The sequence below is a fragment of the Pogoniulus pusillus genome, chromosome 1 (assembly GCF_015220805.1).
Source record: "Pogoniulus pusillus isolate bPogPus1 chromosome 1, bPogPus1.pri, whole genome shotgun sequence".
Taxonomy (NCBI): domain Eukaryota; kingdom Metazoa; phylum Chordata; class Aves; order Piciformes; family Lybiidae; genus Pogoniulus; species Pogoniulus pusillus.
In genome coordinates, this window is record NC_087264.1 from 49066531 (window position 1) to 49090496 (window position 23966).

Sequence of the window (23966 nt, forward strand, 5' to 3'; positions counted from 1 at the left end):
GGGGACTCCACCATTGACCTGACCAGCCTGTGCCAGGCTGTGACAACCCTCAAAGGGGAAAATTGTTCCTCATGTCCAAGCTAAACTGCCTCTGGTGCAGCTTGAGGCCATTTGCTTTTGTCCTGTTGCTTGTTCCTTGAGAGAAGAGATCAACCCCACCTGGCTCCAACCTCCTTTCAGGTAGTTGTAGAGAGCAAAAACGTCTCCCCTCAGCCTCCTTTCTCCAGACTAAAGGATCCCTCAGCAGCTCCTCACCAGACCTGTTTTCTAGACCCTGCACCAGCTTTGTAGGTGCTGACATCTGCCTTAACAGCTCTGGCAGTGCCAGGTTAAAGGCTGGACTTGTGGATTCATACAATGGTCATCTACTTCCAATGTTTCTGCTCATGGCAGAGGCAACATCTACTAAACCAGACTGCTCGAGGCCCCATCCAACCTGGCCTTCAACACTTTTCCAGGGCCATGGCATCCACAACCCCCCTGGGCAGCCTGTTCCAGTGTCTTATAGGCCTTCTCCAACCAACATGACTCTATCCCTTTCCCAGCAGAGGAGCACACACAAAGCTGTGCAGAAGTCTCAACCCCTTGGAAGCTGCTTTCCTCACTCCTGACCATTCACTGACCTGGTTTGTTGAGAGCTGTCCTGTGCAAACCGGGCTATGGCAGGCAAAATCCGATCAGCCACAGCTTTGGCTCCAGACAGGATCCGCTCTGCTCCCATGCGCTCCACAAGGTCTGAGAGGTGCTGGGCTGTGCACTTCCTCACTGCTGAATGCAGGTGGCTAGAGAAAACACAGCTGCTGAAGGACACCTCACCCTCACAAGCTCAACAGTTCATGCACTCTACCAAGCATGGCAGACAAGCTTCATCTTTACCATAAGCTACAGCTACCACACTGCTTATCCTGCCTCTTGTAGAGTTCTTGTAGAGAGATAAATCACCTCCATTTGACCAGGAACTTCCATTTGACAGCTAACTTCAAGTGGATAAATCATTTCTGTTTGATAACTAATAACTTCTGCTCAAAAAGCCATTTCCATTTGATAGTTATTAATTTCCATTGAGAACTACTTTACATTGTTTGAATCACAGGAACGTGCAGGTTGGCAAAGCCTCTCAGGATCACCAAGTCCAACCCAGAACCCTACTCTACAAGATTCACCTTAAACCATAGCCCTAAGCACCTGTGCTAGTTTGAAGCAAGCTGGAATGTTTTGGTAAAAGAACTAGATAACGGGCAGCGAAATGAAAACATTTGATGTCAACTTCTCTCACAGTCACGCTGAGAACTCTGGGAAGAAGAAGTAAACTTTCTCCATTTTGTCTCTCACTCTTGCTTTTGCCTTAGACCTGGTCACATCTCATTAACCCTGCTCCTACTAACCTTGCTCCCTAACCTCTTGGCTGCACCTCTTTTCTTCCTGAGGACTGGGGTAAGGTTGAGAGGGCCGGGGGAGGTGTTGGGGTGGTTTGAGAGCCCCTCCTGGGGACTCAGGTTTCTGGGAGGGGAGTTGTGCTTTTGTATTGTTTATCCTTTGTATATTTCTGTATATAATTGTATATAACTGTATATATTGTAAATAGCTGCTTGTAAATTCTGCTAGCTGTAAATAAATTGCTTCATCTATATTCCCAGGGTCCGTCTGAGTTAGCTGGGGCAAATACAAAAGTGTGGGAGGGGCGGGGTAACCCCCAAACCATCACAGCACCACAGTCAAAACAGCCTTAAACATATCTAGGCTGGGTGACTCCACCACCTCCCTGGGTAGCTCCTTCCAGTCCCTGACCACTCTCTTCACGAAAATCTTTTTCCTAATGTCCAATCTAAACCTCTCCAGCCTCAGCTTGAGGCAATTTTCCCTTGTTCTGTCTCCAATTACCTATGAGAAGAGCCCAGCAGCAGCCTCTCCACAATGTCCATTCAGGTAGTCATAGACAACAATGACTCCCATTGTTGAACCAATAACTCTCATTATGCAATCATTAACTTCCATTATTGGATTAATAACTCATTATTTGATCCATAATTTCCATTATTGGATCAATAACTCCCATGAATGGACCAATTGCTCTCATTTGATTGAATTTCAGTCCAGTCACTTAAAATCCCAAACTCCAATGCAGATGAACAAAAGGCAAATGATATTTTTCTGGCCAGAAGTCATCTTCATTGCCTAACTGGCACTTTTTGAAATCAATAAACTCTGTGAGCCTCTTCTTATTTTAGGATTTCCTTGCTAATATTTTCCTTAAAATTAGAGTAAAATACTTCAGGAAGCATAATGCTGTATTTTATTCCCACCAGCTACACAAAAAAACCCCAATACCTCTTGGGTATTTAGTGCCAATCTAAAATGAAGCAAAGCAGCACTCTAATGACTCCTAAAGTGAAGTGATGCAGGAGTGATCCCTAGGAACCCTGCAGAAATCTACTTCTCTTAAAACAGAGGCCATTAAACACCTAAATAAGAGAAAAGCTGGAACCAGCTCTCTAAACTCCTGCAGCAAACTAACCTTTTACATGTGGACATGGCACTTTGGGACATGGTGGTGTTGGGTTGATGGTTGGGCTCGATGATCTTAGAGGGCTTTTTCCTTCTGTGATTCTAATTTTATGATTGTATGAAATCCTGCTGATCCCACATGTTGTCAGGGGACAGAATTCCACAAATCCAGACTTTTCCAGTTTTAATTTTATCTCTGGATTAAAAAGAAACAGGTTTAAGGGGAAAGAATTGACTTGGTGAGCAAGGGTGGCTCTCGAGATGCAGAGTGTGCTTCCCTGCATGACTGTGCTTCTGTTCCACCAGGATTTCACTTCTGCCTGGTTCCACAGCTTGCCACAAACCTTGTTGGAAGTGAAGCTGTCGTTACAAGATGCTGCCACCTATCTGGGTCTACTCAAGCTGCAAAATTGAGATTGCATTGGGCTGGAAGGGACCCTCCAAGATCCTCTTATCCAACTCAAGGCTGCAAAACCTCTTTGGCAGCATGGGAGCTCCAGGTCTATCTTCTGAGCTCTGGCTCCTGCTCAGTGCTAGCCACTCATCTTAGGAGTTTGAGAATGCTGATAAACTCCTGCAGCAGGAATTGATGGGAAAACAAAAACTGTGAGGCCTGAAGTCCTCACTGTGCAAGCTCATCACCCTCTGCCCCCCACAGCTGCCTGTCAGATCTAGTCCTGGAAGCATTAAGCATCTAAACACAGAGGTGAGGTTACAGCAACAGTCTGGGATCTTTAGAGCAGCATCTCACCAAAGCAAACAGAAATGGTTTTCATTGTTCTTGAAGCCAAAGCTGATGCAGGATTAGTGTATCTGCATCTCTTTACTCAGGGTGGCAAGCTTGAATGCTTATGATCACAGGAGGCTTGAAATGAGCAGCAAATGGGTCACTTTTAAAAGGTTTTACAGCAAAACCATATATATATTCAACTGAAGTTGCTTCAGTAACTTCAATGTAGAGGAAATCTCCTTTGTCTCAAATTCAATGATCTTAAAGGTCTTTCTCAACCTTAATGAGTCTAAACAGACCCTTCCCACTCCATACTGAAAACAGATGTCCCTTCTCTCCCAGATTCCCACTTGGAAAGGTAATTGTCAGATTGACTGTTACAGCTTCTGGAGACAACAGACCCAGGTCTTGCTCTTTGGCTGCCTTGGGCAGAGATTCCTGAAGCCACACTAGAAAAGCTGTAACTCATGGTGACTTTTAGGCCATCAGCTGATGAAAACAATCATGTACTCCACCAGTCAGACACTGCTTTGACTCAAGTCTTCTTAGGTGGGCAGAAATCGATTCCTGCTTCAAATACTGTATCCAGGTTCAGATCACTTGGATCCAAACTCACAAATTGGGTGGGAGGGGTGTGGTGTGAGATCTTTGTAGGTCTAGAAGACTCACACAGACAGGTCAGTGTGTTTGGATGTGCCATGGAAAAGGAGGAGAGCAGATGTAGCCAGCTATGATCACAAGCACTGCTTGGCCAAGGGTTTGTGCAGGTGAGGATACTCAAGCAGTGCAAAATCACTGTTTGCTACTCTTCAATTCACAAATCAACTCTGTGCAGGTATGACTCATCAATAATTTACACTCCCAAAGCCTTTCAGTTTAAAGGTCAGGTAACAGTAGTTGGTTTTCAGGAGGCAGAATCAATATATTCCACATCCACCAGCTTCCCAGGAAACAAATAATTTTAAATCCAGGCTAACATGATTTGCAGCTGTGCAGAAATCTAAGGATTGATATATTTCTCCTGAAATATTCACTGGGAGAGGCTATAAGAAACATTGCTCATTAAATGTCATCAGAGAGAGGTAACAGATTAAGTAGGTAGATACATCAAACATAGTGAAATGCCTAATGGTTAATTAGTCATTCCTCTGACAGTAAAGGATGTAAAAGAACAACATGATTAAATGAGACAAAGAACTCCTACTACAGACTGAAGTGAGCTACAAGTCAGAATCAAACCATGCAGCCAGACATGGAGGTTGTCAGCTTTGAGGGACTCAGGAAAGTAACAGCCACCACCACTGCAAAGGGAATTAAACTGCAGACAAAAAGATAATTAACCAGCCAAGCCTGGAGAAGAGGGAACAAACCAAGACAGCTGCAGCCAAAGAATTGCTAAGTGATAAATCACCTCTCTAAAAGAAAAAGCAATGCTGAAAACTGAAAGGCAGAGGGAATGGAAAGTAAGAACACTGTGAGCTTCACCAGGCAAAGCAAGAGAGCAGATTGCTAAGGACAGGCCACTACCAGCAAGCAAAATGACTGAAGCTTTACAGAATGACCAGAAAAGCTCCAATATCAACAGCCAACTACTTGCATCATGTATGGAAACAAAGAGATGAGGGGAGGGGGTGCACTTCACAAAACATTGCCCCGGGGAGAAGCTTTGCACGACTGCACTTGGCTATACTGTCAAATTTCTGCCTGTTCTGATTGTTCTTAAAAAAGGAAAACAAGAAGACAAGACTCTATTGGATGAATTGCTTCTAGTCCCAGGTTATTTCTTTACAAGGTCTTTGGAAGAATTACCTTTGCCCTCCATTTATAAGAGAACAAAGCGCACGTGCTGGAGTCACATTATTAACCATGGCCTTCAGGGCTTTGTCTACCTCTTCCCTTATAAATGTGTTGGATTCCCCAGCCTTGTGCAAAAGGACTTCTACTGTATTATCTAGTTCTTGATCCATGCTCTTTTTCAGGTGGGTGAACAAATCCCTTAAACAGATCACAGCAGTTCGAGAAACACCTGAGCGTAAGTTCTTGACCTGCACACAGGAAAAACCCAGACAAACAACGAAGAATGTTTAGGAAAACAGACTTTAAAACACAGCACAGCTTCAACTTTTCCCTCTGCCATCTTTAAGCAATAGTAAAAGCACCCAAGAAGGAAGTTTCTAACTTGATTCATGGTCTTATGGAGAATTAAATTACAAACACAGCAATAAGGCGATAGAAGTTACAAGCTAAACATTGTCAGTCTTGGAAGAAACCAGATCAAGGGTTGGTGTCTGAGGAGCCTGAGCTGCTTTGGTGAACAAACTGATCTTATTTTGGGACTGTCCAGCAGAGGAAAACTAACCCCAGGTGACCAACAGCTCAAAGGTGGTTCTTTTCCCCCACTACTTTGCCCTAGAGAGGATACATCTACCCTCGAGTGATATTCTAGATAGATAGATCCTAGATAGGAAACTGCCCTAGAGAGGATGCATCTAAAGTGAGGCTGAGGGACCTGGGGCTGCTTAGTCTGGAGAAGACTGAGAGGGGATCTAATCAATGTTTATCAATAGCTGAGGTCTGGGGGTCTGGAGTGGGGGGACAGGCTCTGATCACTGCTCCCTGAGATAGGACAGGGAGCAATGGATAGAAGCTGCAGCACAGGAGGTTCCAGCTCAACACAATGGGGAAACTTCTTTCCTGGAAGGGTCTCAGAGCACTGGCACAGGCTGCCCAGAGAGGTTGTGGAGTCTCCTTCTGTGGAGCCTTCCAAGGCCTGTCTGGATGTGTTCCTGTGTGACCTGAGCTAGATTGTGTGGTCCTGCTCTGGCAGAGAGGGGTTGGATTCAATGAGCTCTTTGGCTCCCTTGCAACCCTGACATCCTGTGAGCCTGTAACTGGGTCCAGTTCTGGGCTCCCCAGGTCAAGAAAGACAGGGAACTACTAAAGAGAGTCCAGTGGAGGCTACAATGACACTGAAGGGCCTGAAGCATCTCTATGAGGAAGAAAGGCTGAGAGACCTGGGGCTGTTGAGCCTAGAGAAGTGCAGCCTGAGAGGGGATCTGATCAATGCTCAGTAAGAGCTAAAGAACCTGCAGAAGGCAAGAGGATGGGGGCAGACTCTTGTCAGTGATGTCCACTGACAGGACAAGGGGCAACAGGAACAAACTGAAACCCAGGAGCTTCCATCTGAAGCTAAGAGAAACATCTTGATGTGAGGGTGCTGAAGTCCTGGGGCAGACTGCCCAGGGAGGTTTGTAGAGTCTCCTTCTCTGGAGAGATTGCAATGCCCACCCCAGATACTGAGATTCTTGGCAAGGTGCTGTGCTTTAACAGAGGGGTTTGGAATGGATGATCCCCAGAGGTCCCTTCTCAACCCCACCATGCTGGGATACCATTTCACTTTGGTGTCTGTGAGAGCTATAAAATACAGAGACAAACATATAGGCAGAAGAAGAGAAATATGCTGATAGGAAAATTTAACCTCTTGAGCCACAGCCAAACTTGTTTCATGCAGCTTTGCAGTCAGAATAGTTGCATGGTAGGCAGACAAACATCTGATGAAGTTGAGACCTTCAATTTTCTTCTCCCTGTGTAAAACAACAACAACAAAATATAATCAAAAAGCAATGAAATCTTTAAATTCAAAACATTTGCATATTTACATTCAAATACTAACCTACAACATTCTAAGGAACCAAAGGGCCTTGACAACCCTTTTGGGAAAGAAACTGTTCCTCATGTCCAACCTAAACCTCCCCTAGGGCAACTTGAGGCCATTTCCACTCATCCTCTGTTTTGCTCCTCTATCCTGTGCATTCCTTCCCACTGTTTTTGGTGTCCTCACCATTCTGTTGGGGCTTTTTAAAGCAAGTTGACACATTCAGGTTGTAGGTGAATGTTTAAACCTACCAGTCTTCACCAGCTAAAAGCAACAAGGCTTCTGTCAGTGCTGCTTCTGGTTTTAGAAAGGGCTGAAGCTCTGAAGGGTCCATTACTGCTGGGCTGTGAGTGACTGAAGGGGCCTGGTCTTTGTAGCGTCCTCGTGTGCCAAGGGACATTTCATCTGCAAAATCATCAAGAGAAACAGTCAGCATGATCTGAAAAGAATTCACTCCAAGGAAAGGAAAAAAATACAGCCAACTGTGTCCTGGCCTGCAGCAAGAGCAGTGTGGCTAGCAGGGCAAGGCAGGGGATTCTGCCTCTTTACTTTGCTCTCCGGAGACCCCACCTGGAGTCCTGTGTGCAGCTCTGGAGCCCTCAACACAAGAAGGACACAAAACTGTTTTGGCCAGTCCAGAGGAGGCCACCAAGATGCTCAGATCTTTGAGCTTTGATCACATTATGTGATCCACAGCCTCCCTGGGCAACCTGTGCCAGTATCTCACCACCCTCACTGCAAACAACTTCTTCCTAACATCCACTTTCAATCTCCCCTCTGCCACTTTAAACCTATTCCTCCTCCTCCTGTCATTACAAGACCTTGTCAATAGTCCCTCCCTAGCTCTCCTGTAGCCCACTTCAGATACTGGAAGGCCACTCCAAGCTCTCCTGGAAGCCTTCTCTTCTCCAGGCTGCAGAGCCCAAATTGTCCATCCTCATAGCAGAGCTGCTGCAGCCCTCTGAGCATCTTCCTAACATTATACATGTGAAGTGTCTCAAGGGAGTAATGATGAAGCCAGTCTCCTTTCCCCACTGCTCCCAAAGCAGTCACATTCCAGAGCACCTCAGGACTGTCCATTGTACAAATGAATCACATTAAACCTGGTTGTGTTGTGCAACTGTCCCACTCCACATATCCAAACATTCTCACATCTTACCACAATCTAGCCAGGCTGAACATTTGTTCCTCTTCAAACTGGATGTTCTCTTGAATGAAGGATTCAGGGTCACGTTTTCTGAGGACAAACATGCACTTCTTGACAGTGTTAAGGTGTCCCCAGAGATATTTAACTCTAGAAAACAGAACAAAACGTTCAAGCAACAACAAATCAGAAACAAAGGGAAAAGAGAATATTTCCTCTCCTACTTTGTCTTTTGGAAATGTTCTTAATAACATTTCAAAGATTTCCCATAAACACTTTTCCCTCTCCATTGTAGTGGTGATGGAGGTGCATGGTAGAAGGACCAGTGGCCATGGAGGTGCACGGTAGAAGGACCAGTGGCCATGGAGGTGCATGGCAGAAGGACCAGTGGCCATGGAGGTGCATGGCAGAAGGACCAGTGGCTGTGAAGGTCTTGGGTAGAAGGTTAGACTTGATCTTAGAGGTCTTTTCCAACTAATGACTAAAGAGTAAACTGGAAGTTAAATGAATTCTGGTACTACCTGAGGTCATGCTGACCACTCATTGTAATTTCCATGTCAGCAGCACTGGCAGGGTACTGTTGGTACTGTTCATCCAAACACTGCTGCTCAGTGCTGCTGTCTTCTCTGCTTCAATTGGTTTAGGTCTTTGCCAATGGTTTTCTTCCTTCTCAGAATTGCAGCATGATGGGAATTGGAAAGGACTTCTGGAGATCATCTGGTCCAATCCCCCTGCTAAAGCAGGGCACCCACAGCAGCTTGCCCAGGATCAAAATGTCCAGGTGGCTTTGGAATCCCTCTGGAGAAGGAGACTCCACAACCTCTCTGGACAGCCTGCTCCAGGGCTCCAGCACCCTCACAACAAGCAAGTTTCTCCTTATCTTCAGGTGGAATCTCCTGGGTTCCAGTTTGTGCCTGTTGCCCCCTGTCCTGTTGCTGGGCACCACTGAGAAGAGTCTGGCTCTTCCCTCTGGCCACCTTCTTTAGCTCTTGCTGAGCACTGATCAGATGTCCTCTAAGACTGCTCTTCTCCAGGCTCAACAGCTCCATGTCTCTCAGCCTTTCCTTGTCACAGATGCTCCAGGCCCCTCAGCATCTTCATGGCCTCCACTGGACTCTCTCCAGTAACTCCCTGTCTCTCTTGCACTGGAGAGCCCAGAACCTGACTGAGGACTCCAGATATGGCTTCATTAGGGCATAGTAGAGGGGGGAGGAGAACCTCCCATGACCTGCTGGCCTCACTCTTCCCCATGTACTCTAGCAGACCTCGGTCACAAGGGCCCATTGCTGCCTAATGGTGACCCTGTTGCCTACAAGCACTCCCAAGTCCTTCTCCACAAAGCTGCTTTCCAACAAATCAAGATCTAACCTTCCAGGTCTTTGACTTCCTGATGTTCTCCCTGATGGTGTTCTTTTTCTTCTCTTTTCCTCCGCCTCATCTTGTCCTGGGCTGATTTTGACATCCCATCTTTCATCTGCAACACATTCATGCCCCATGATGATAGGCAAAGACACTTTAAGACACAAATTACTCAACAGCCCATTTCACAGTTTACAGAACCCCAGAATCCCAGCATGGCAGGGATTGGAAGAGGCCTCTGGAGATCATCCAGCCCAACGCCCCTGCTAAAGCAAGACCACCCACAGCAGGTTGCCCAGGATCACAATGTTCAGCTGGGTTTTGGAAGTCTCCACAGTAGGAGACTCCACAACTTCTCATTCTTTATATTCTCATATACATGAGACCAGGAAGGCAGTAAAGAAATTGTGATGTTTCTCACCTCTTTTCTGTTTTCAACAAGGAAATGGGAAGCACTGTTCTGCTGGATGCTTCTCCCACAGATCACTGCTGATGGCTCAGTCTTCTCCTTCACAGCTTGGTCACCTCCATTCACTACATGTGCTAGAGACTGGCTGTGTGCTTGTATGGCAGGAGGGCTCCCCAAAACAACTGCAAGGCAGATGATGTTGTGCATTCACCAAGGCTACCAACTTACTCAGCAGAACATAGTTCATTACACTATTACTGCAGATTTCCACCCAAATATGCTCTTACTTTGCTCTGATGAGTAGGAAGAACACAGATATGTTTGTGCACATGGGACTAGAACCAGGACCTAACCTTCATCCTTCTGACTTAGCTGGAAAAGAGGAGACTGAGAGGTGGCCTCATCAGTGGTTATGAAGGTGTAAAGGTGAGTGGCAGGAGGCTGGAGCCAGGCTCTGCTGGGTGATGCCCAGGGACAAGACAAGGGGCAATGGGTGGAAGCTGAGCCATAGGAAGTTCCACGGAAACATGAGGAGCAATTTTTTCCCTGTGAGGGTAACACAGCACTGGAAGAGGCTGCCCAGGGGGGTTGTGGAGTTTCTCTCTCTGGAGATATTTCAAACCTGCCTGGATGTGTTCCTGTGTGATCTGCTCTAGGAGATCCTGCTCTGGCAGTGGAGCTGGACTGGATGAGCTTTGGAGGTCCCTTCCAGCCCCTGACACTCTGTGATTCTATGTTTCTGTGACATGAGATATTCTGTGATCATTTACTGCCATTCTTTGTTGTGGGACTGGAATAGCAGATCTCAAACTACAAAACTTTCAACCATCATCTGGATTATTCCTGTTTGAACTGGAGACTGTTTGAGTCCAAACCAAAAGGCTTCCCCTTTTCCCACTTTAGATAGACAGAGACATTTCTCTTCCTCTGAAAAGATTCCAAAGCCACACAGACATAATTTAGGGCATAAAGAATAAATCTGATGAGGAGCAACTGAGGAAGCTGGGGATGGTTAGTGTGAGGAAGAGGAGGCTGAGGGCAGATCTCATTGCTGTCTACAGCTACCTAGAGGAACATTGTGGAGAGGCTGCTGCTGGGCTCTTCTCACAGGTAACTGGAGCCAGAACAAGGGGGAATGGCCTCAAGCTGAGCCTGGGGAGGTTTAGATTGAACATTAGGAAAAAGTTTTTAATGGAGAGAGTGGTCAGGGACTGGAATGAGCTGCCCAGGGAGGTGGTGGAGTCACCCAGCCTGGCTGTGTTTAAGGGTGGTTTGGCTGTGATGCTTAGGGCTATGGTTTAAGGTGAATCTTCTAGGTTGGACTTGATGATCCTGAGGGGCTTTGCCAACCTGCATGTGTCTATGATTCTGTGATTATAACTCTGGGCAGGCTGCTGTATGTGCCTGAGCCATATCAGGGCTGTAGCACTGGTCTTTTCCAACCCCCAGCATGCTGAGATTCTGTGATCAGCTGAGCTCAGTCAGCAATGGGAGCAAAGGACTCCTCTTTACCCTTGAGCTGCATGCCTGTTGCACTGAGCTCAGGGGTCACAGCCTGTAAGCTCTCAGAGTGGGGCTGGTGCTGCACATTTGGGTCAATTAAGTGGCGCAACGACCAAGTGCTACTCACTTTTTCACAGCAAACATCAGCTTCTCACTGCAGGTCTTTTTCTATCAGGCATGGTCAATCATTAACCACAGCATGTATTATGAAACTGTCCCAGGTCTCTCAGGTCTCCTCCTCACAGAAATGCTGTAGGCCCCTCAGAATCTCTGGAGCCTCTATTGGACTCTCCCCAATAGTTCCCTGTCTCTCTTGAACTGGGTAGTTCAGCATTGGGCCCAGGACTTGAGCTGTACCCTCAGTAAGTCAAAGTTAAAGCAAAATCTGTAGTTACCTGTGCTTCACTGGAAGCATGAAACACACTCCTGGTCTAAGAGGGACAGGGGTCTGCTGGAGAGGGTCCAGCGGAGGGCTACAAGGTTGGGGACTGGAGCACTGCCTGATGAGGAGAGGCTGAGGGACCTGGGGCTGTTTAGTCTGGAGAAGAGAAGACTGAGAGGGGATCTAATCAATGTTTATCAATAGCTGAGGCCTGGGGGTCAGGAGTGGGGGGACAGGCTCTGCTCATTTGCTCCCTGAGATAGAACAGGGAGCAATGGATGGAAGCTGCAGCACAGGAGGTTGCAGCTCAACACAAGGGGGAACTTCTTTCCTGGAAGGGTCTCAGAGCACTGGCACAGGCTGCCCAGAGAGGTTGTGGAGTCTCCTTCTGTGGAGCCTTCCAAGGCCTGTCTGGATGTGCTCCTGTGTGACCTGAGCTAGATTGTATGGTCCTGCTCTGGCAGAGGGGTTGGACTTGATGAGCTCTTTGGCTCTCTTCCAACCCCTGACATCCTGTGAGCCTGTAAGAATCACTTAACTGCAGTTTCCTACTAGAAAATTAGCTGCTTGCAACATTTGCCTTTTCTTACTGTCACCCAGCTGGTATCCAAAGAATTATGCTCCATCCAACCCAAACTATTCCAGGGATATGATGATTTCCCAATTAGAATCACAGAATTGCTTCATTTGGAAGAGACCTTTGAAATCCTCTAGTCCAGCCATTCTCTAACTCTACCCAGGCTAGTGCTAAACCATATCCCTCAGCACCACATGGCTGCCTCTTTGAAACACTTCCAGAGATGGGGATTCAGCCACTTTCCTGGGGAGTCTGCTCCAGTCTTTGAAAACCCTTTCAGTCAAGAATTTTCTTCTAATGTCTATCCTAAATCTCCCTGAGTTCAACCTGAAGGTATTTCCTGTCATGCTGTGACTTGTTCCCTGGGAGAAGACAGCACCTTTTATGCTGCCACAGAAAGGCAGGGTCCCTGGAGCTCCTTCTCACCTGCAGTCCCACAGCATTACCCACATTTGACCAAGGCACTCACAAAGTGACCATTCTGTTAGATCAGTGAAGCCAGAAATGAACTGAAAAGCAGCGTCCTACCTGTGCTGCAGTTATGTTCTGCCACCTCTCTCCTTCTTTCTGAAGGCACTCTTGCAGCCTGTGATTTGCTGCCAAGGAGAGGAAAGGTGTCTGACCTGTGAAAGTAGACACCAAATGTTTAGAGGAGCAACTCTACTCGTCATAGAATCAACCAGGTTGGAAGAGACCTCCAAGCCCATCCAGGCCAACCTAGCACCCAGCCCTAGCCAGTCAACCAGACCATGGCACTAAGTGCCTCAGCCAGGCTTTGCTTCAACACCTCCAGGCATGGTGACTCCACCACCTCCCTGGGCAGCCCATTCCAATGCCAATCACTCTCTCTGCCAACAACTTCCTCCTAACATCCAGCCTAGACCTCCCCTGGCACAGCTTGAGACTGTGTCCCCTTGTTCTATTGCTGGTTGCCTGGCAGAAGAGACCAACCCCACCTGGCTACAACCTCCCTTCAGGTAGTTGTAGACAGCAATGAGGTCACCTCTGAGCCTCCTCTTCTGCAGGCTGCACACCCCCAGCTCCCTCAGCCTCTCCTCATAGGGTTTGTGTTCCAGGCCCCTCCCCAGCCTTGCTGCCCTTCTCTGGACACCTTCCAGCACCTCAACATCTCTCTTGAATTAAGGAGCCCAGAACTGGACACAGCACTCAAGGTGTGGCCTGAGCAGTGCTGAGTACAGGGACAGAACAACCTCCCTTGTCCTACTGGCCACACTGCTCCTGATGCAGGCCAGGATGCCATTGGCTCTCTTGGCCACCTGGGCACACTGCTGCCTCATCTTCAGCCTACTATCTATCAGCACCCCCAGGTCCCTTTCCTTCTGGCTGCTTTCCAGCCACTCAGTCCCCAGCCTGTAGTGCTGCTTGGGGTTGTTGTGGCCAAAGTGCAGAACCCTGCACTTGGCCTTGTTCAATCTCATCCCATTGGCCTCTGCCCACCCATCCAGCCTGGCCAGGTCCCTCTGCAGGGCTCTCCTACCCTCCAACAGCTCCACATCTGCTCCTAGCTTGCTGTCATCTGCAAACTTACTGATGCTGGACTCAATCCCCTGCTCCAGATCATCAATAAAGGTATCAAACAGGACTGGGCCCAGCACTGATCCCTGGGGCACAGCACTGGTGCCAGCTGCCAACTGCATGTGGCACCATTCACCACCACTCTCTGGGCTCTGCCACCCAGCCAGTTCTTGACCCAGCACAGAGTGAATCTGTCCAAACCAGACAGCCCAGCTGAATCACACTTTGCAGCAAAGACAATGGATCCCAGTTTCTCCCTGCTAACATATGGGGTGGGCATGTATTTCCAGGATGCTTCCACAAATGTCCACACTGGGTGGAAGAAACAAATTATTCACTAGAACTTGCTGCCCAGGGAGGTGGTGAAGTCACCATCCCTGGTGGTGTCTAATAAAGAAGAAGCTGTGACACTCTGGACATGTTTTAGTGGCCACAGTGGCATTGGGTAGAAGGTTGGACTTGGATGATCTCGGAGGCTTTTCTCATCCTTAATTATCCAATGATTGTATGAAACTCTTTGATGAGGAAGTCTGTGATAGAGAACACCACAGACATAACTCTCAGGAGTCAACTTTACACTAGACTAAATTTAGCACACATTTGGACAGCCACCTTTGGTCAGGGATGGATGATACTGGTGGCTAAATCCACTGACCTACTTCCAGAACTGAGCTGTGCTCAGTGTCTAACACAGATATTCACCAGGAGAATGCTGCATCTAGAAGACTGTCCTGGAGTCCTGTACCCCTAAATTCCTCTCCTGCCCGGACTTCGGGGGGGAAGGGGAAAAGCCGCCTGGTTTCCCCCCCCCTCGCCTGCCCTGCAGCCGTGAAGGGGGCGGTGACTGCCCCGTGAGTTCCCGCGCTGGAGCCAGGCTGGGATTGGCCGTGCGCTTTCGCGCCTAAAGTGTGGTAACTCTGCCCTTTGTCTAGCCAAGGTTATAAATATTGGGGGTCTTCCCGCCTTTGGGGTTCCCGTTTTGGATTTTGCCTGTGCCTGGACGAGTTTGCTCACTCTCCTGTGCCTGGACTGCAGAGAGACCACAGGACTTGCCTTGGTGTTAGGCACACCTTTGTCTGCCTAACGACCCTTAACGACCCTTAACGACTCCTGTAGCCGCTGGAGGAGGAAGACCGACTGCACGAGCCAGCCTGAGTGAGTTATTTGGCTTAGCTTAATTTAGTAAGAAACCGCTATTAATTAATAGCTAAAGCCTTTTCCAAAAACTGACTTCCAAATATATATAGTCAGATTATTAATGGTATCCTCGTAGAATTCTCATGCAACTTAACCTGTTTATCAAACGAAATTAATCTTTGTATATATAGTTGTGGGGGCGGGTTTTGTAAAAATAAAAAATATCTATTTTTGATAAATTTTCTTCTCGGCCACGAATTATTACTGCCCTCCGCAACATTATGGCGCAGTGTATGCAGGGTAGTTCAATCATAGAATTTCTACAAGAAAAGGGATGCCTAATCACAGGTCTTGATTTAATTTGGGCTCAGAAAAATTGTAAAAATCCGGAGAAAATCCTGGAGAAATTAGCTGAGCGCTCAGACCCTGTGATTTCTGAGTCTCCAACGGAGCATTTCTCTGTTGTTCTGGGGTCAGTCGTGACCCAGACTCTGGCCGAATTTGAAAATTATGAAAAAAGAATTCAGGCCTTGGAAAAGGATTTATTAGCCGAAAAAGCTAAATGCCAAAGTATCTGGGAAAGCATGCTGGCGCAGACAAAGAGCCTGACCGCGGCACTGACTGCCCGGATGAAAGAAAGGCTTGTAACGCCTGCAGACACCACCTCTTCGGTCTCCGTGTCTGAATTTGAATGGAGTGATTCGCGGGAATCGGGGAGAAAGGCAGAGAATGCCCCGAGGGGCTCTTCGGGGGAGAGGAGTTCCCCGAAACCAGGCACAAAAGACTCTGCCAGAGACTCAGAGAATTCCTCTGCACATGCCTCTGCGCGGCAGAAAGCCTCAAAGCCACGCAGAAAGCGCAGGTCCCGACCGGACTCTCCCGTAGCTAGCGGAGAAGAGAGCTCCGGTGAGGAGGGCGCCGCGGTGCAGAGGCACGTGCTGCCTGTTACAAGAATTGAGTCCGTGAAGGGCAGAAAAGGCGGTGCAGGGACCACCGTGATCAAAAAGCAGTTTACAGATGCACAGCTCAGTGACTTACAAGTCAAATATGCGAGAGATCCTGGGGACTCAGTCGCTGACTATGTGTATCGAGTGTCCCGAGCCGGTGGGGACCGGGTCCTTCTAGACTCGCAGGAAGCTGCTGGAGACTGGGGGGACGATGTGTTCCTGACACGTGAACCCGAGGGGACACACAGCCTCACCGCTCGGATAGCCTACTGGGCAAGCAGTGTCCGCCCAGCCTACCGGGGGGAGCCGACGGAACTAAAGGTCACCAGCTCCTCTGAGCTCATCACTGCTCTCCGCAGACTTGCCTGTGTCCAGGCTATCTATGATAAGGGACATTACGATTGCCCCTTTTATGCCCCTGTGGACCCGGAGAGACTGCACCCTATTATGAAGGGTTTGCCAGCAACTCTGCAAATCCAAGTAATGAAGAATGTTGAGAAAATTGAACGTGTGCTTGGAAAAAATGCAGAGAACGATGGTGCTAAAGAGCACGTAATGACTTGGGCTGAACTGTTAACTGACTTGAATGCCCACGGGCTGCAGTTTGGGTTTGGGTCTCCTGAAGGAAAAGGGGCTGGGGAGAGACAGTCTCGTGCTTCTCCCCCAGAAAATCCCAGGACTCTGCGCAGGCAGGTCCGGCCAGTGCAGGACTGCCCCCGCAGGGGGACCGGTCCTTCAGGCTTCTCCCCGAGGGGAAGGGACAGTGACCAACAGAGTGACTGGAGACCCAGAGAAAAGAACAGTTGGTATAGACAAGCCCTGACTTTAGGGGTACCAAAAACTGTTTTAAGGCAGCTGGCAGACTGGCAGCTGAAGGATCTAGTGCGGTGCCTTCAGAAATCGGCTGCAAAATCCAGAGGCAGCCGCCAGAAGCCTAGGGCCAGCAGCAGCGGCACACCCAGCGGTGGCTCCCAGAGCGGCTCGCCCAGAAGCGGCAGCCCCCCCGCTGGGAACTGCAGCTCGTCCCCAGACAGAAAGGTTAACCCTTTCTCGTCTCCCACACGGGAGGCAAAACACTGAATTAGTGTAATAGTGGCTCGGCAGCTTTTAATGGTCAGCAGTCACGGGGAGAGCTACAGAAGCCCCCAGAATAAAGACCTGCTGCCTAGGTGAGCCACGTGGTCACTGACCACCTGCCCCAGTACAAAAGGCCAACCTATAGGGGTAGTGCCAATGGCATGGGGTAAACCCAGAGGCTTATATGCCTGGGAAGCCCTAGATGCAAATGGAAAAGGCCACCGGATCAGTGCACGGTGGATCGTCCCCAATTATTAATTGTCAAGCCTGGCCTTTATAGGCCGAGGCAGATTTTGTCTCCTTACAGGTTAAGGTCGAGGCAGAGGACCAGTTCCTGACCACCTGACCAGCACCTGGGAAAAGGAGAACCAGCTACACGAGAGACGGAGTCATATCACCGGGGTGGCCAGTGGATGATGGCATCAGGACCCACGGACTGTGACCTCCAGCCATGGACTCAGCATCTAAGGCTCTGCCATGAACTTGGTTGCTCTACCAGGAACAGAGCAATCTTCAAATTGACTGTGTAGCTTTATTTAATACTGTTTGGGCTATTGTTAAGCCTTGTTAAGTATTGTTAAATATTGTTGGGGCGATTAATGTATTGTTAATGTTGGAAAAGGCTAAGCCATATATATATATTAATAGGTTCCTAAATTGAAGGGGGATCACCTCTCACTCAAGTTCTAGACAAAGATGCTCATTACCACCGGGGTGGGATGTCCTGGAGTCCTGTACCCCTAAATTCCTCTCCTGCCCGGACTTCGGGGGGGAAGGGGAAAAGCCGCCTGGTTTCCCCCCCCCTCGCCTGCCCTGCAGCCGTGAAGGGGGCGGTGACTGCCCCGTGAGTTCCCGCGCTGGAGCCAGGCTGGGATTGGCCGTGCGCTTTCGCGCCTAAAGTGTGGTAACTCTGCCCTTTGTCTAGCCAAGGTTATAAATATTGGGGGTCTTCCCGCCTTTGGGGTTCCCGTTTTGGATTTTGCCTGTGCCTGGACGAGTTCGCTCACTCTCCTGTGCCTGGACTGCAGAGAGACCACAGGACTTGCCTTGGTGTTAGGCACACCTTTGTCTGCCTAACGACCCTTAACGACCCTTAACGACTCCTGTAGCCGCTGGAGGAGGAAGACCGACTGCACGAGCCAGCCTGAGTGAGTTATTTGGCTTAGCTTAATTTAGTAAGAAACCGCTATTAATTAATAGCTAAAGCCTTTTCCAAAAACTGACTTCCAAATATATATAGTCAGATTATTAATGGTATCCTCGTAGAATTCTCATGCAACTTAACCTGTTTATCAAACGAAATTAATCTTTGTATATATAGTTGTGGGGGCGGGTTTTGTAAAAATAAAAAATATCTATTTTTGATAAATTTTCTTCTCGGCCACGAATTACTACTGCCCTCCGCAACAAAGACAATCTTAGAATCACAGAATACAATCATAGAATCAGACAGGATTGGGAGGAACCACAAGGATCAGCCACTTACAACCCCCTGCCATGGCCAGGGACACCTCACACTAGATCAGGCTGCCCACAGCCTCATCCAGCCTGGCCTTAAACACCTCCAGGGATCAGGCTTCCACCACCTCCTGGCCAACCCCTTCGGGCTCTCACCAGCCATGAGACTTCTTCTCATGGGTGAACAACTTCTTCCTAACATCCAGGCTCAATCTACTCATTTCTAGCTTGGTTCCATTCCCTCCAGTCCTATCACTCCCTGACAGCCTAAGAAGTCCCTCCCCAGCTTTCTTGTAGCTGCCTTAAGATACTGAAAGGCCCCAAGAAGGTCACCTTGGAGCCTTCTCCTCTCCAGACTGAACAGCCCCAACTCCCTCAGTTTCTCCTCACAGCAGAGCAGCTCCAGTCCTCTGCTCATCCTCATGGCCTTTCTCTGGACACCTTCCAGCACCTCCATAGGCCCCTTGCCCCAGGGGCTCCAGAACTGGATGCAGTAGTCCAGGTGGGGTCTCAGCAGTGTGGAGCAGAGGGGCAGGATCACTTCCCTGGCCCTGCTGCCCACACTGCTCTTGCTGCAGCCCAGGCTCTGGTTGCTTTCTGGGCTGCCAGAGCACACTGACAGCTCATGTTGAACTTCTCATCCACCAACAGCCCCAAGTCCCTCTCATCAGGGCTGTTCTCACTGCCCAGCCTATATTGGTGCTTGGGGTTGCCTGAAGCCAGATGCAGGACCATGCACTTGGCCCTGTAACTTGATCTTGATACTTAATTTTCTAACTGATCCATTCAAACAGAGGGAACTGGGGGTTGTTCAGCTTAGAAAAAAGGAGGCTGAGGGGAGACTTTCTGGCTTCCTGAAGGGAGGCTTGAGCCATGTGAGGTTTGGTCTCATCACTCAAGAAACAAATGATAGAACAAGAAGAAACAGCCTCAAGTTGCGTCAGAGGAGGCTTAAGTTGGACATGAGGAACAACTTCTTTCCCAGAAGAGTTCTCAATCTCTGGGACAGGCTGCCAAGGGAGGTGGTTGGATCCCTGCAGGTGTTTCAAAGAGGTAGAGATGTGGTGCTGAGGGACATGGTCTCTTCTCACAGGTAACTGGAGCCAGAACAAGGGGGAATGGCCTCAAGCTGAGCCTGGGGTGGTTTAGATTGGACATTAGGAAAAAGTTTTTGATGGAGAGAGTGGTCAGGGACTGGAATGAACTGCCCAGGGAGGTGGTGGAGTCACCCAGCCTGGCTGTGTTTAAGGGTGGTTTGGCTGTGGTGCTTAGGGCTATGGTTTAAGGTGAATCTTGTAGAGTAGGGTTCTAGGCTGGACTTGGTGATGCTGAGAGGCTTTGCCAACCTGCATGTGTCTGTGATGGCTTAGGTCAAGACTCAGGAGAGTCAGAGACTGGTTGGATTTAATGATCTTAAAGGTCTCCTGCAAACAAAATCCTTCTACAACTCTATGTGTGTCAGAGATGACAGACCCAGAGCCCTGCACTCCTGCCTGAAGAATATTGCATATAGATGTTTATAGTCTTCACTTTTTAAGCATTCTAGCAATGGCCATGGTGGTGTTGGGCTGATGAATGGACTCAATGATCATAGAATCACAGAGTGTCAGGGGCTGGAGGGGACCTCCAAAGCTCATCCAGTCCACCTCTGCTGCCAGAGCTGCCCAGGGAGGTGGTGGAGTCACCATCCCTGGAGGTGTTCAAGCAAAGCCTGGATGAGGCACTTAGTGCCATGGTCTGGTTGACTGGCTAGGGCTGGGGGATAGGTTGGACTGGATGAGCTTGGAGGTCTCTTCCAACCTGGTTGTTTCTATGGTTTCCTAGAGCAGATCACACAGGAACATATCCATGCAGGTTTGGTGTATCTCCAGAGAGGGAGACTCCACAACTCTCCTGGACAGCCTCTTCCAGTGCTCTGTCACCCTCACAGGGAAACAAAATTCCTCCTCATGTTTACATGGAACTTGGAGGTCTTTCCCAACCCAAGCCATTCTATGGCTCTATGATTTTAATGTGATATTTTCTGGATTATTTTGGAAGCTGTCATTGAGCTTGTAGGAAAGTGACCTACCTAGGAATTAATTCTCAGGCTGCAGGACTCTGAAACTCTGAATCGTTCCAGTTCCTGCTCCATGTCCATTCCTTTGTTACCTTCCAGGTTATAATAAACCTTCTCCCCCTCTTAGCTCCTTCTGCTTCTGACTCATGTTCAGGCTGTGCTTCACAGACCTTCTCTGGCAAGTTAAAGTCTTCACCTAATGTTTACTGCTATTGGCAGCACTACTCTGCCCTCTGTTCCTGTGGCTGCAGCAAGGGGCTCCTCCAAAGTAAAGCTCAAAACCAACCAGGATCAGAGAATCACAGAATTGTTTTGGTTGGACAACACCTTTAAGATCACCAAGTCCAACCCTTAGACCAGAACAGCCAGGTCACCACTAAACCATGTCCCTCATTACAACATCTCCACAGATTTGAAACCTCTCCAAGGATGAGGACTTTACCATTGCCTTGGGTAGCCTGGGCCAGGCCTTGACAACCTTTTTGGGGAAAAAATTGTTACTTGCACTCCCTTGGTGCAGGTTGAGGCCATTTCCTCTTGTCCTGTCCCTTGTTCCTTGGCAGAAGAGACTGACCCTCACTTGGCTCCAACCTATTTTCAGTGAAGTGCAGACAGCAGTGAGCTCTCCACTCAATCTCCTTTTCTCCAGATGAAACAATCCCAAGTCCCTCAGCTGCTCCTCATCCAACCTGTTCTCCAGACCCTTCACCAGCTTTGCTATCCTTCTCTGGACCTCTTCCAGCCCCTCTTGGAGTAAAGGGCTCAAAACTGAGCCTGGAACTCAAGGTGTGGCTTCACCAGTACTGAGCACAGACGAACACTCTCTTCCCCAGTCCTGCTGGCCACACTATTGCTGATCCAGGCCAGGGTGCTGGTGGCTGCCTTGGCCACACATTGGCTCATCTTCAGCTGCTTTCAACCAGCACCCCCTGGTCCTTTTCTGCTGGGCAGTTTCCATCCACTCTGCCCCAAGCCTGGAGCATTCACAGGGTTGTGACCCAAGTGCAGGACCCAGCATTTGGACTTGTCGAACCTCATCCCATTTATGCAACTTAGACAGGTCCCTCTGCAGATCCCTCCCTACCCTCCAGCAGATCAACACTCACACCAAATGTAGTGTCATCTGCAAATGCACTGAGGGTGCCTCGATCCTCTCATCCAGATCCTTGGTAACAATGCTAAGCAGAACTAACCCCAGCACTGAGACCTGGGGAACAGCACTAGTGACCAGTTACCAGCTGGATTTGACTCACAGTATCACCAAGGTTGGAAGAGACCTCACAGATCATCAAGTCCAACCCTTTACCACAGAGCTCAAGGCCAGACCATGGCACCAAGTGCCACGTCCAGTCCTGCCTTGAACAGCTCCAGGGACGGCGACTCCACCACCTCCCCGGGCAGCCCATTCCAGTGTCCAATGACTCTCTCAGTGAAGAACTTTCTCCTCACCTCAAGCCTAAATTTCCCCTGGCGCAGCCTGAGGCTGTGTCCTCTCGTTCTGGTGCTGGCCACCTGAGAGAAGAAAGCAACCTCCTCCTGGCCACAACCTCCCCTCAGGTAGTTGTAGACTGCAATAAGGTCTCCCCTGAGCCTCCTCTTCTCCAGGCTAACCAATCCCAGCTCCCTCAGCCTCTCCTCGTAGGGCTGTGCTCAAGGCCTCTCCCCAGCCTCGTCGCCCTTCTCTGGACACGCTCAAGCATCTCAATGTCCCTCCTAAACTGGGGGGCCCAGAACTGAACACAGAACTCAAGGTGTGGTCTAACCAGTGCAGAGTACAGGGGCAGAATGACCTCCCTGCTCCTGCTGGCCACACCATTCCTGATGCAGGCCAGGATGCCACTGGCTGTCTTGGCCACCTGGGCACACTGCTGGCTCATGTTCAGGTGGGTATCAATCAGCACCCCCAGATCCCTCTCTGTCTGGCTGCTCTCAGCCACTCTGACCCCAGCCTGTATCTCTGCATGGGGTTGTTGTGGCCAAAGTGGAGCACCCTGCACTTGGAGCTATTGAAGCCATCCCCTTGGACTCTGCCCATCTGTCCAGGCGGTCAAGGTCCTGCTGCAGAGCCCTTCTGCTCTCCAACCCAGCCACATCTGCCCCCAGCTGATGACTGACTCAATGCCCTCTTTGGGCCCAGCTAGTTTTCAACCCAGAGAAGCAACCAGCCACAAGCAGCCAGTTTCTGCAGGAGGATGACAGCATCGAAGGCTTTACTCAAGGCAAACACATGCACAGCCTTTTGCTCATCCACTAAGTGGGTCACCTTGATGTAGAAGACAGCAAAACCTGTAACAGATCTATAATAATGAGCATTTCAGAGTTAAGATACAAGTTCCACTCACATTCTTCTCTGGTGGATGGTGGACACAGGAGAAGTCAGAGACTCCTGGCTGTAAACTCCACTCTCACTGCAGAAGGAAGCCTGGGACGGGGATCCCGCCGAGAGCTCACGGGTGAGAGCAGAATCGAGGCTCTCAAGCTCTGAGATGTTGCTGCTCAGCTTGGCCCTTTTCTTGGCTGCACTGTTGTGGAGAGATCGCAGGGAGTTTTGCATCTGAAAGGGGTTGGAGACAAAACGGAGGCTCTATTGAGTAGCTGGGAGAAAAGCTTCTATAAGGCAAAGAAAGCAGGTTTGAGAGCTCAGTGCTCATAGCTCTGCTGGCCAACTTGGTTATACTCTCTGCTCTGCCCTGCTGAGGCCAGAGTTGAAGTCCTGGGTACAGTTCTGGGCTCCCCAGTTTAAGAGAGACAAGGAAATACTGCAAAGAGGCCATCAGAGGCTACAAAGATGCTGAGGGGCCTGGACCATCTCTGTGAGGAGGAAACACTAAGAGGCTTGGGGCTGTGGAGCCTGGAGAAGAGCAGCCCCAGAGGGCATCTTCTCAACGCTCAGCAAGAGCTAGAGGACCTGTAGGGTACAAGAGGATGGAACCAGACTCTTGTCAGTGATGCCTAGCAACAGGACAAGGGGCAACAGGCACAATCTGGAATCCAGGAGGTCCCACCTGAAGATACGGAGAAACTTGTTTGGTGTGAGGGTGCTGGAGCCCTGGAGCCCAGAGAGTTTGTGGAGTCTCCTTCTCTGGATGGGATTCCAAAGCCATCTGGACACTGTGATCCTGGACATGCTGCTGTGGGTGACACTGCTTTAGCAGCCTACACTTTTCCAGGCTGAAAAATTCCAGGCCCTTCAGCTGCTCCTCACCAAACCTGCTCTCCAGATTCTTCACCAGCTTTGTTAGAATCATAGAATCAACCAGGTTGGAAGAGACCTCCAAGATCATCCAGTCCAACCTATCCCCCAGCCCTATCCAGTCAACCAGACCACGGCACCGAGTGCCTCATCCAGTCTTTTCTTGAACACCTCCAGGGACGGTGCCTCCACCACAAAGTAATGAAGCCCCAGTGCAGCAGATGAAATTCTTTGGTAGAGTGAGGCTAAGTCAGCCTTAGTAGCAGCTCAGAGTGGATGCAGCCTTGCTCAGATT

The 23966-nt window shown here is 49.2% G+C and overlaps 1 protein-coding gene across 3 annotated transcripts in view; it reads right to left on the reverse strand.

The window, feature by feature from the left end:
- TOGARAM1 (TOG array regulator of axonemal microtubules 1) overlaps window positions 1–23966 on the reverse strand; it is a 52701-nt gene that overhangs the window by 11959 nt on the left and 16776 nt on the right. For all 3 annotated transcript variants that reach the window (XM_064151848.1, XM_064151841.1, XM_064151853.1), the window contains 9 exons: window positions 22821–23032; window positions 12793–12887; window positions 9815–9984; window positions 9403–9508; window positions 8050–8184; window positions 7142–7295; window positions 6714–6819; window positions 5045–5280; window positions 624–782 (listed from right to left, as the gene is read on the reverse strand). In XM_064151848.1, the coding sequence (XP_064007918.1) occupies window positions 624–782; window positions 5045–5280; window positions 6714–6819; window positions 7142–7295; window positions 8050–8184; window positions 9403–9508; window positions 9815–9984; window positions 12793–12887; window positions 22821–23032 (1373 nt within the window). The remainder of the gene's footprint in view (window positions 1–623; window positions 783–5044; window positions 5281–6713; window positions 6820–7141; window positions 7296–8049; window positions 8185–9402; window positions 9509–9814; window positions 9985–12792; window positions 12888–22820; window positions 23033–23966) is intronic.